Source organism: Asterias rubens, chromosome 19 (assembly GCF_902459465.1).
Source record: "Asterias rubens chromosome 19, eAstRub1.3, whole genome shotgun sequence".
Classification (NCBI taxonomy): Eukaryota; Metazoa; Echinodermata; class Asteroidea; order Forcipulatida; family Asteriidae; genus Asterias; species Asterias rubens.
In genome coordinates, this window is record NC_047080.1 from 9,485,880 (window position 1) to 9,499,117 (window position 13,238).

At 38.9% G+C, this 13,238-nt stretch overlaps 2 protein-coding genes across 2 annotated transcripts; one reads left to right on the plus strand and one right to left on the minus strand.

The window, feature by feature from the left end:
• Positions 1–2,883: 2,883 nt before the first annotated feature.
• LOC117303464 (endonuclease G, mitochondrial-like) lies at positions 2,884–6,103 on the minus strand. Its single transcript, XM_033787680.1, has 4 exons — positions 5,990–6,103; positions 4,844–5,362; positions 4,204–4,316; positions 2,884–3,593 (listed from the first exon to the last, which is right to left on the minus strand). The coding sequence occupies exons 2-4, from the start codon at positions 5,354–5,356 to the stop codon at positions 3,326–3,328; spliced, it is 894 nt and encodes a 297-aa protein (XP_033643571.1). The 5' UTR covers positions 5,357–5,362; positions 5,990–6,103; the 3' UTR covers positions 2,884–3,325.
• Positions 6,104–6,139: 36 nt separating this feature from the next.
• On the plus strand, positions 6,140–13,144 carry LOC117303463 (quinone oxidoreductase-like). Its single transcript, XM_033787678.1, has 7 exons — positions 6,140–6,346; positions 7,757–7,909; positions 8,480–8,695; positions 9,076–9,225; positions 11,306–11,407; positions 11,937–12,032; positions 12,880–13,144. Exons 1-7 carry the CDS (start codon positions 6,215–6,217, stop codon positions 13,039–13,041), a joined length of 1,011 nt encoding a protein of 336 aa, XP_033643569.1. The 5' UTR covers positions 6,140–6,214; the 3' UTR covers positions 13,042–13,144.
• Positions 13,145–13,238: the final 94 nt, after the last annotated feature.

The following is a 13,238-nucleotide window of genomic DNA, read 5'->3' on the forward strand; positions in this document are numbered from 1 at the left end:
CACGATATGTGAAGCTATGTTTTCTGTATGAGACCAGTATATATAAGACAAACTACTTTACGTAGCACCATGTTATGGTTTATAAGGTGCCATGACACAATTTGCAGCCAATCAAACCAGGATTTGGAACAATCTCCCAACTGCCATCAGGGAATCTAATACTCTATCTGCTTTTCGTAAAGTCCTTAAGATTCACCTTTTTCCAAGTTAATTTCTTTCTAGTGCGCTATGATCTTGATAGAAAAGCGCCTTATAAATTTTAATTGTTTTTTTTATGTTATGTTAAGAACAATGGGGGCCAACCACTTTTCTTTTTCGACAAGTACACTGGGTTCTTTTACAATAATACTCGACACACAAGACCTATGGCTTTACATCTCATCCGAAGGCCGCAGCAACAATGGTCAAGTTTCTTGCGTAAGGACAAAAGTTTTACGAACGGGACTCGAACCCACACTCTGCTGATCAGAAACACTAGAGCTTGAGTCCAGTGCTCTTATCCACTCGGCCACAACATGCTTAGCATAAATGAGACGAGCCATAGTACCAATTTAAATTACCAACATACTTGTTTATTGACATAAACTGAAGAATGTAGCAAAATGATTTAAAATACCAAGAGGACTTTCATTCTGAAATTACCCTGTTAATAATGAACCCTTAAGTGAAAACCTTAAGTTTCAACGGTAGAATATAAGACAATCTCAGATTGATTTTTTCAAATTCACGTTTGGTTGTATGATTGGCAAGAAAAGATAACCTTCCGATTCACACTGTAAATACATTATCTCTTTAAAAAATGTTAATATTATTGCGAACATAATTTATTGTATTTTTTTCTTGTATAAATGAAAATTAATTGAAAGTAAAAAGTAATACAAATTATTGTGGTTAATGATACAAACTTTCTTAGGCAAAGTCTGCATCGAGCATTATTAAATAAGTGGACAGCTTAAAAAAATTACAAGCAAACTATTAGTGTACGTAAGAAGTGTGTAGTCATTGTGATACGGCTGTAAAAAATTGTCCAATCAACAGCTGTTATTTAAATTACTCAATGACCAATCAGGGCCATGTTTCATTGTGCTGCTTATGGGTAGATGTGTATGTCGCTTTCAAAGGAACACGTTGCTTGGATCGGTCGAGTTGGTCTTTAAAAAGCGTTTGTGACCGTTTGTTATAAAATGCATATGGGTAGAAAGATGTTGTAAAAGTAGTATACAATGATCCACACAAACATGCCTCGAAATTGCACGGTTTTCCTCTAAACCTCGTCGACTAACACGGTCGGCCATTTGTGGAAATGGCCGACCGTGTTAAGTTCGCAAAGTAAAAGGAAAACCGTGCAATTTTGAGGCAAATTTGTGTGGATCATTGTATTCTACCTTTAAAACATCTTTCCGACCATATGCATTTGTATAACAAACGGTTACAAATGCTTTTTATAGACCAACTCGTCCGATCCAAGGCAACGTGTTGGTTTAAGCGCATTTGATTGGATAGCAAGTTAATTTTGTTTGTGAGTTGGCTTCGACTTACTGTCAATATAAATGGTTGTGCTAAGCAGTACCATGGAATAGTTGCCAAGTTGAAAAACAGAAAGTGCTCTCCTTACAGGGCCCGCACGCCACTCTTGAAGGGGAACAGCAGTTTTTAGCTCTGGTTAGGGGCACCTCTTTGAGGAAAATATAAATTTATATTGGACCTTTTCCAAGGGCACCATGGCAAAAGCACAGGGCACCACGGGTGCCGTTGGTTAATTTGAGGCCGGCCATACCAGTATGCGTTTGCATGTCAGTAAATGCATTGGTTACTTAAGTTTTCAGTAAAATTTGGGTATTAAATGTGTGCATCGCACAATACATTTGTCTTTGTGCCAAACGTGTTAAAACAATTCGGGTAGTAGGCCTACAACCCCTGAATCATAATATTATTAAATAGATGTTAAATTAGCAGCACTGGGATAATAATATAATGATAATAATATTGATGTTAAAATGTTGAGAATACATTTGTTCCACAATCCAGTACAAAATCGATTAAAGACAAATAAATGCAGCAAATAAATGGAAAAATCTTTGGCAGATGATAAAAGTAATTGTTCTTTGTGTGATTTTATCTTTATTCAGAATTATCTGATTAATGTTGAGGGTCCGTCTTCAAAACATTATTTATCCTTTTTGATTACTGCCATCCACTGAGTTGTCTCGTTGGAAAATCTGTTTTACTTAATTTCTGAGAGAAACTACTTCATGGACTAAGTAGAACAAGTATGGGATTTGAGATATTACATCATGAGGTAATAATGTATAAATACTATTATTTGGTTTGTGGTAACACCATGTGTATCTAATTGCTGGGTAGATATAAACTTGTGACATTTTATTGTGCATTCATAAATACCTCAGACAGTTTCGCTATTCCTATTGGAGGAGAGCGCGTCACGTGGGTGTATATAAACCTTTGTTTATGACCGGTAAGAAGTGTCAATTCATGGGCGTAACACGCGACCTTGCACCTGTTCTTATAAGACAGTTTCTTCATTCCTGATGGTCGAGAGCAACGGCTGAAACAGTTGTGCCACATCACGCGATACGCGCACAGCATTCCCTTATAAGGAGTTGTTTACCCGAGGGCGGCGGAGGGCTTTACCATTTCATAGCTGGAGGGGTGTTGTGTTTAAAGAAATCATTTAACAGTTATAATTTTTGCATTCATTTTAATTTTTGACCAAAAAGTGATGATGTTTTTGACCGAAAAGGTATTTATGAATGCGAATCAAAGTGTGTTGAATCGGTTTTCAACTAGTGGTTTAAACCTGCCGAGGCCTGGTTCTTTATAATTTACCTCGACTTGGGCTCGGTAAAATTATCAAGAACCAGGCCTCGTTGGGATTAAACCACTAGTTGAAAACCTCTTCACTACAAATTGATTCCCTTATTTAATATATATTCTACAACCGCTTAGTAGATGTTGGGGGAATTAGGAAGACTTTCTCTTACTGAAGAGTAGATTATTCAATTATAACAAGAATTGTCCTGCTTATTAACTACTACCTGGGCGAAAGGTAGAAGATCGGCCGGGACTAAGTACTACTTTCACTTTATGGATCGAGGGGACTAATCATTGTTAACTTCACTACCGTGGAGTGAGTTCTTTATTGGTCTCAACATTTTGACTAGCTTGCTCTAGTCATCACCAGGAGATTGTAGAACATAAATCAAGACAAGTCCTCAAAAGAACATAATCCACCCAGCAAGTAGACAAACACATGATGTGACCACAAACCAAATATACAAGAACAATAAGAGTTTATTTTCTTCTTTCATAATGGAGCATTAACACTTCGTAAGGCGCTCTTTGGCAAACGCTCAAACAATAAAATACCAGCCGCTCGTTCAATAGCATCAACTGGAACAAGAAACCTCTCCAGATGAGTTTCGTCTGGAATGGCCGAGTTTGGAATAACAAAAGCTCTCAAATCAAAGAGTTGTGTAGACGTCTCACCAACAATGATCTTGAAGAAATGTGTTGGGACTGCCACCGAGTTCCCAATGACTTCATACTTGACGAACGTTCTCTTTTGTTCTTTGCTGTAAAAACAAACAAAAAAACAAAACAATTAGATTTACCCTCACACCGATGTGTGTTAAGCACTGTACACTTGGTACTTTCCCAAGTTCTTTGAAAAAAATCTGCAAGCAAATCACGCAGGTGAAATTTGAACCCATGACCTTTGCATTGCTAGTGCAGATAGAGACAGTTCCAATCAGATGTGTTAGCAGCAGATACGCAAAGATTTAAAAGATTATGGTATTTTTGCATCGGGGTATAGAATGTTTTTACCCTAACCTCAAGATTTGGGGGGGAAAAAATTCAGAATTTGGGAAAGTACCGAGAGCTTTTAAAATACACTATTCAAATGAAATGATAATAAAATAAAACTGTGTTTTTTGTTGAAATAAATAAAGAAAATATTTGGTTAAGTTTCTAAATACCATTTCAGTCAGTACATTTGGCATATAACAGCCTGAAACTTCATTTTTGTAAAGTGCACTTCCATGGGAAAATCTTAAAGTCTATGGGAAAAACGGTTGAAGGGGCACCAAGGCCAAGACCAGGGCATTGGTTGCCATAGCCTTCCTGGACTCTGTGAAATTCTAAATTCAAGGCCTGCCTTTATAACATGTTCAATATACTTACTATGGCAAATAAAGTGGTCCGGTGCAAACATAAACTTTGGCATACTTCTTTGTTAACGTACGAACATACTTCTCCAAATCGTTCCAAATACCACGGTTGAAACCTTCCCCAATCTGTGAATTATTTTTTTAGAAATAGACCGATAGTTTGATGTTTCTGTCAAAGGAACTCTGCAAACTCCAACCGGGGGATGAAATCCCCAAGCTGGCAACAGCCAATCTCTCACATTCAAACGTTGGTTTAACATCTATGATTATAAAAAATTGCACATTGCACTAATCAAGAAATTGTGATACAGTAACTAGACGACAATACTTATTCTAGTCATTGTGAAATCAGCGGTTACCTTGCAAGGCCTTGGTAGGGTTATAACCCACAACCCAGTGATTGCAAGTCCTGCAGTCTAACCACAGGACCACAGTGACCAGTTTGTTTTGTGCAAGAACAAAAGAAAACACTGAAAGTGAAAGTGAAACTTACATTAAAGGAAAAGGTTAAATTTTCAGTCTAAAACATTTCAGTTTATGGACTAAAACATTACAAATTTTTAAAATAAAAGAGAACATTTAAAATAATAATAATAATACATTTTCTTTCTTCTATTTTATTGTTTAACAAAAACTGAAAAATATATATATACCTGTGGACTGACATTACTCAACAGAAAAGTTTGCTGCATGACCTCATCTGACCTCCTGTGATTGGCCGCTGCAGCCATGTGACCTCTATCATAACCACTCCCTCTGTAATCCTTATTGGTTGATTGAAAGAACGGATGCACCGATTGGTCGATTTCAAACTGGCAATTAGTTCTTGTAATCGCATCATTATACTTAACGTCTTCTCGGGTGAGACATTCAAAGACCCATTTCGGGTTGCGCATTCGACAATCGTAACACAAGACGTAATTGTCGTGCGTTCGGATTTCATCATAACCGGGGAAACCAAACTTCATGATTTCCCCAGAGTGATTTGGAGGTGCTGGTGTTGGGAGTTGTTTCTTTGCGGTAGCTGCATGTGTGAATATCGACCATCGAGATTGTACGATATCATCACATGATGGTCTTTCAATCCTTCTCTGATGATATGAACCAAGAAGTCCTCCAACGCCAAGAGACACACAAGAAATTAACGGCCAAATAATTCTTTTCATGATGATCTAAACACAAAATGAGAAAACAGTATTATGATTTTTTTGAAAATGCCTTAAATTGTACAGTATTTAAGAAGCAAAGGGAGTCTAGCATTTGGGCAGCACTTTTACTATACTATGGATAAGAAATTGATCTGCTATTGGTTAAATCTTGCATAAATTTCAAACACACATTTACGGGATAGGCCTACTGTTGTAAAGTCGGTTATTATAGGCTAAGACGAGTCTGTTTGGCAACAGTGGACTTAATTGGCTAACATGCATAAACCATAGACCTTATGCATTGACGTCATCCAGCCGCCATCTTTGAGGTCAAACGGTGACGAAACAATCAAAACGCACATAGATTGACCAATGAACAATCTCCTTTTGACCTCAATGCGGGGGCGCCGTACTGAAATGACGTCATGTGCATAAGGTCTATTGGTGCTGCTGAATGCCCCAGGCAGATGACTGCTCATCATAAAACCCATTCATTTTCAACATGATCCAAACACACACTGAAGTGCCCTTGAAAAGTCAAGAATTAAGCCACAGCACAGCTGTTTGTTTTTTTAAATAAATTAAGATTTGTGTTTCCAAAATGTATACTATTTAAATATTTCTAAAAAGTTATAAAATTAGAGCACTTACTTTTACTTTAGTAGGGTAGGTTCCCTATGAATCATGAATGAAGGAACATAGATTGAAGGAGTGTTGACTTCCGAATTTGGGGCTGTTTTTCGGGGTTTTCCCTAAACAGCAGAGTTTGGGGAAAATACTTGCAGACTGCGGCCACTGGAGGGCGCTACATCAGTTGAATGGTCAGTCGTCACTCTTCTTGGCGAGTGACTCTTTTTGGACCAAACAGACGATTAAATGTCGTCTGCCAGTAAAGCGAAAATTGTTTTAGCAACCATCATGAAGGCCATTCGTGTCAACCAATTTGGCGGTCCAGAGGTCCTTAAAATGCAGGGAGATGTCCCAATCCCTCAACCTTCACCTAACCAGGTCGGTTTCGTTTGCATATGATTGCTGCATTGTTTTCTACCAATTTTCAATTTTCTGTAGTGTGTTGCTGATGTGTAAAATGTGAGTGTCGTGTTTCTATGGGGAGCCCCAAGCGGTCCCCACTTGTGTGGCCAAGGTCAGGTAGCCTTGGCCACACAAGTGGGGCTATGTTTCTAGTTGCGTCAACGTAACCCTCCTGCCGTCTGCAGGAGGGTTGGCAGGAGGGTTCAGTAGGAGGGTTACGTTATATCACAACTATTGTGTTTCCTGCCTGAACATGCTGAAGTGTGTGTGTTCTTCTGACGGGACACGCCCCCAAAAATGTAGGCGTGTACTAACCATGCTCTCTAGTCTCTGAAGTAAAGTAGTAACAAAGATTTTTGAGTTTGATGACAACAGCTCTTTCTTTTCTATTTTAATTGTTTCCTAAAATCGTGAAATCATGATAAGTTTACTAAAAAATTAAATTAAAAGGATGTTGAAAACAGGGGGAAACAACGATTTTCACTTGCAGTGCACTGGGCATCATCAAGCATCAAGGTGAATTTCAGGTTACAATTTTTTTCGCAGTGAAGTGTTTTCCCTTTTATTTTAAGGTTTTGTTTGAAAAACAATCCCCCACTGCATTTACATGATTTTGGTCATATTTTTATGGGGAGAAGACTTTGTGTAGGTAGATGTCCTGCCGTCGATTTCACAAAGAGTTAGGACTCGTCTTATCTCGAGTTAGTACGAGTAACTCCTCTTAACTTAGGATTAATCTTAAGGTCTGCATGCTACAGTGCAGGGTTGGGACTCGTCCTAAGTCCTAAGACTAGTCTTAAGTTAGGAAGAGTTTTGTGAAATCGACGGCTGCATGTCTATGCCTGGAGCCTCCAAAATCATAATGCGGTCATGGTTTTCGTTATATTATCGCAGTATTGAAATGGAAAACTGAGTATGATGGTATTTTGATACTTCTAAAATGACTCTCGGTATTAAAAATATAGCAGGACTACGTTTGGAAATACATGTACATGTAACAGTACATGTAACAATTAAAATTTATAAGGTGCTATTCCATCAAGATCATATTGCACTAGAAAGCAATTAACAATTTAAAAGGCGAGTCTTTAGGACTTTACGAAATGCAGATAGAGTATTGCAGATTCCCTAATGACAGTAGGGAGATTCGTTCCAAATCATTGGCCAAGCTTAGACAGTGGCTTTGAAGTGGTCCTGGGGTCGATTTCACAAAGAGTTAGGACTAACTTGGGACTAGTACCTAAGAGATATCAAAAACGTACAGCTAGTCCTAAGTTAGGACTAGTAACTCGTCCTAACTCGAGATAAGACTAGTCCTAACTCTTTGTGAAATCCACCCCAGCATTCATTATTGTGCCCTTTGTTGATAATATTGTTGTCTTTCAGGTATTGATTAAAGTACAAGCAGCCGGTGTGAATCCAGTAGAGACGTACATCCGCTCCGGTGTTTATTCCAAGCTACCAACCCTCCCATGGACCCCTGGACACGATAGCGCTGGTACTGTAGAGGAAGTGGGGTCGGGGGTCACCAAAGTCAAGGTCATGATCATTGTTATGGTTTCATAAGATCCAATGATACTTTTGATTATGATGTAGGCCCCTAAATGAATTTGATTAATTTTCATATAATTACCACAAACTGCCATTTCATGAAATATAGTCTATGAAGTAGGCCTATGATTTGAATTGCAATTACTCAGATTTTTTATAATTTGTTTTTTGTTCGAAGCATAACATTGGTCTAGTCATGTTAAATTTTAATGTATTCCATCTGTATATAGTATGCATCTACGCATTGGTGTGGAAATAAAGTGACTTATTTACTTTATTTATTTGATTTTACACAAATCTTTCTCATACTTCAAACTTACTGCCTCTAGCTATTGCCGGCAATCTCGCTTGTCTAGTTGGTAAGATACTGCTCTAGAATTGCAAAGGTTGAGGGTTCGAATCCCCACCCGAGTATTAAAATATGCCTGTGATTTTTTGTTTCAAAGAAAGCACCGGTGTATGTGGGTAAAACCTAAATAAATATTATCCTCGATGCAAATTTAACATCTGTTTTATCTGGTTCATTAATGATAACTTGGATTCTCTCTGTGTTTATAGCCTGGTGACAGAGTTTTCACCAAAGGGACAATATCAGGTTCCTATGCAGAATACACACTGGCAGAGAGTTCATGTGTATTCGGTCTGGATGCCAAGCTAGATTTCAAGCAAGGCGCAGCACTAGGTATCCCCTATTGGACAGCATACAGGGCCGTTATTCAGCGAGCTCACGCTAAGCCGGGCATGACGGTTTTGGTTCACGGAGCGAGTGGCTCGGTATGTTTTTAACTTTCTCGTTTCATTGTTTACTCTGACCAACTGTTGTTGAGCTGACATTGTAAATTTTTAATTTCAAACAGGTACATGTAATGTGTTTTTCTTGTGGACGACTGTAGATTGAATGTCGTTGCAAATACAGCTGTAAAAACAAATCCATTTGAGCACTTTAGGCATCATTTCCTTTTCACTTAAAAATAGAAGGTATACATTTGGTAATCACTCTTAGAATTAGTGGCAATAACAATGTGTGGTTAGAAGCATAAAGCAGCTGAAAACATAAAACATTTTCAGAAACATTTCACTTTGAAGTAATGTGGTCACCAAGTTTTTTAAGTTCAAAGTTAAGTTACCACAAAAGTACTTGAATTTCAAAACAGGTTGGCGTAGGATCAGTTCAAATCAGCCGAGCATATGGAATGACTGTAATAGGCACAGCAGGATCAGAGCAAGGGATGAAACTGGTACAGGACGTTGGAGCTCATCATGTATTTAATCACAGGCAAGCTGGATATACTGACAAGATAATGGTAAGATTATCCTAAATTTCTAAATTTTTTAATCTGTATTTAAACTCTTAATTTATCAAATCAAAGAACGAGTGCTCGACGGGTGTTTTTTATTTATTTAAAGTCATTTTATTTATCCCGGAGGTAAAAATTAACATTTATTAAATGATTAAATTGTTGCGGTACCCGCTGCTAAGGATTCGAACTGCCTTTAGCCAAGCTCCGTGGTCTAGTGGCAAGAAATCTGCTGTAGCAATGCAAATGTCATGGGTTCGAATCCCACCAAAATGATTTTTTTTTTACATGTGGATTTTGTTCACAGAACTCTGGAAATTACTTAGGATACAAATCTTAATACACCTCAGTGTAAATATATTATTATTTAATCTTTTTATGTGAGTAAAAGGGACACCAAAAGTTCATTTGCAGGTAGCCTTGTCTACGTGCAAGTGGAGAAATAGTTTTAAAAACATTATCACATTAAACCTCTGGAAATATCCAATCGCAGTCCAGATTTCAAATGGCGATCCCCACCCTTAGTTATGCCACTGGAAACACCGCTGATGTAGGTTATTATTCTTCTTCTTATTTATTGGACTAAAGCCCGGTTCATACTTCCTGCGAATGCGATACGAATGTTGACGTCACAAATTCACATCGAATAATTTGCAGCAGTTCAACTCTGCTCAACCATGGCTCAACTCACTTGCGAAAATTGGTGCGGAGGGTTGTGGCGTCAAATTCACGTCAAATGCGCTTCGCATTCGCATTCGCAGGAAGTATGAACCTTATGAACTGCTTAAGACAAGCAAAACAAAACTACAAAGGAGCAAGTACAAGAAGATAAATAAAGGTCACCAAAGGTCACCAAAGGTCACAAATGAAGTGTTTTGGCACTCTACAAACTTACCCTGTCTTTACTGTGTTCTGCCTCCTTAATTCTGTGGGTGGTGTAGCTGGGTCGGAGTCGGTGTAGCTGGGGGTGGTGTAGCTGGGGTCGGAGTCAGTGTAGCTGGCTCAAATTATTATCAAAGCTAACTTATGGTGAATAATTATACAGAGTTGAGGTTTCTGCCTACCCTAACCATAGGCAATGACTAAACATGTAGACCAAGTGTGTATGAAAGTCCAACAATTAGGTACATGTGTCCACTCTGGTAGTCTTGAAGCTTGAGAGAGTGCGTGTGCATGGAGCAATACAAGTTTGCTCCAGGGTTTGTATGTGTGTGTGTGCACACCCAGCTATATCTGTCTTGCCTCAGTGACCTGCTGCCCGACCATGCACGACAATAACAATAGGCTACCTGCACTTTAAGATGCCCTGGGATATCCAGGTATGAATAAAGGCACTGGGGACTTGGGGTGGTCACTGGTTCTGGCCCAACTATAGAATCATCCCAACTGTGGTTTGAGATATATTGGCCCCAATTTGAGTGTTTCAGTTGGGACTGCGTAACTATAGCTAAATGGCCAAACTATAGACGATGTGACCTATGTTTACATTCAAACCGCCCTCTGTTGACAAAACACTATATACGTCATGTTTCGCCGGGCACTGAGTTGCATAGTCATGTAGATTGGGTACACTTTCTAGCTGGCTGCCAAAACACAAAGGTTTTGCCCGGCGGTATGTGCGCGAATCATGTTATGGTTTTCGTGTGACGTCAGAGGTCACATCGTCTATACCCTGGGATACCCAGGTATAAGTAAAGGCACTGGGGACATGAGGTGGTGACTTGATGCAAGAGTGGTCACTGTTCAGGCCCAACTGTAGAATCGTCCTCACTGTGGTTTGGGATCGGTATCAAATTGAGTGTTGCAGTTGGGACTGCCTTACTATAGTTGGGACTTAAATTCATTCATTCGTTCAATTAGTGTAGGATGTAGACCTCCTCATATAAATGCCATTCATTTTTTCATTTCTTGAATTGCCTGATTGAGTCGGGCACCAGCCACAAAAGAATGCAAACTGAATGTCATTTTGGCTGGTAACCTGGTTCTGCTAAGCAATACCGTTCTGTGCTTAGCGAGTTTTTGTGTTTGTGATGTAGGTAACTCTCATTGACTCTTTTGATAAGCAAGCTCTTATTGATGTTTGCAGGAAGCGACAGGTGGCAGAGGGGTCGATGTTGTGATTGAGATGCTGGCAAACGTCAATCTACAAAAAGATCTGGAAATGTTGGCATATGGCGGAACTGTGGCTGTAAGTTTCAATATTATAAATATTACAAAATGTTTCTGCAGCGCTGCTTAATGGTAAGGCAATTTTCTTGCTAACTATCGCAAAAAGAATGAGCTTTAGCATAGCAGGTGTATTTCACAGTTTGGCATGAAATTTTAGGCGACCGGCTGGCGTGTTCACCGTAGATTGGCATTGTTAATCAAAAAATTGTCTGTAGTCAAACCACCACTTTTCATTCGTTATAAAATAAATTAGTATCCAATTTAGTTAAATGAGATACTCCTTTTGGAAAAGATGGGTGGAAAATGGTGGCAGGAGATGAAAATCTTTTTGTTACGCCTTTCATTGACATAATAGCAAGCACCGAAAGGTTAGCATGCCTTTTCGTGTGCTAAAAGTTAACACCGCTATGAAATGGAAACTTGCCCAGTAGGCAATGTTTTCCCACCTTGGTTGACGGAAGTATCGGGCCGTGATGTTGCAACAGAATGGTCTAAAGAGTTGAAACTGAAACTTAACAGAATTTGCTTTGTTTTTTGCTCGTCTTCAGGTTGTTGGTAATCGAGGGAGCATTGAGATTAATCCCAGACTCACCATGGGGAAGGAAGCCTCCATCGTCGGAGTCATGGCTGGTGTGTTCAAGGAGGTTAGTCTTAGGGCCCGAGTCACACCAAGCAATTCATAGGCAACCAGGGGTGGATTTCAGAGTGAAGACTAATTTCATCTCGAACTTGGGACTAGCCTTAAAGGCAGTGGACACTATTGGTATTTACTCAAAATAATTATTAGCATAAAACATTACTTGGTAACGAGTAATGGGGAGAGGTTGGTAGTATAAAACATTGTGAGAAATGGCTCCCTCTGAAAGAAAGTAGTTTTCGAGAAAGAAGTAATTTTCCACGAATTTGATTTTGAGACCTCAAATTTAGAATTTGAGGTCTTAAAATCAAGCATCTGAAAGCACACAACTTCGTGTGACAAGGGTGTTTTTTCTTTCATTATTATCTCACAACTTCGACAACCAATTGAGCTCAAATTTTCACAGGTGTGTTATTTTATGCATATGTTGAGATACACCAAGTGAGAAGACTGGTCTTTGACAATTACCAATAATGTCCACTGCCTTTAAGTTTTTAATATCTCCTCTGACAAGTCCTAAGTTAGGACAAGTCGAAAGTTCTTTGTGAAATCGACCCCAGGCAATCTTTAAGACGAAAAGGCATTCACATTTGATTGTTCACATTTTTCTTGGGATCCTAAGACATTGTTTGAAAAAATACTAATGTGATACCAAAGTGGTCCTGTAGATGCACGTTGCCCTTGGAAAAATCTGAAAATTTGTGATGAAATATCCTGAAAAGTCTATAATAGCTTATTCCATGTGTATGTGTAGGTCAGCCCTTGTGCTCCATCAAATGTTCCTACTTTTTTTCTTGGACCAACGATCATGCCTGCTTTTTTTTATTCAAACCCCAAACTATTTATTATTACAGGCGGAGTTTAACGAAGCGTCTTCAGCTATTCTCGCTGGCATTGAGAGCGGTTGGTTAAAACCCTTCGTAGGGAAGGAATACCCTCTCCAAGATGCTTCAGGAGCTCATGATGACATCATCAAGACAACATCAGCTCAAGGAAGAATGGTTCTTATTCCGTAAAGGGCTGAAAGAATATCTCCAGTTTCTAAAACCTTAAAGGCACTGGACACCTTTGGTAACTGTCAAAGACCAGTCTTCTCACTTAGTGTATCCCAACATATGCATAAAATAACAAACCTGTGAAAATTTGAGCTCAATTGGTCGTCGAAGTTGCCAGATAATAATGAAAGATACTATCAACAGCTCCCCATTACTCA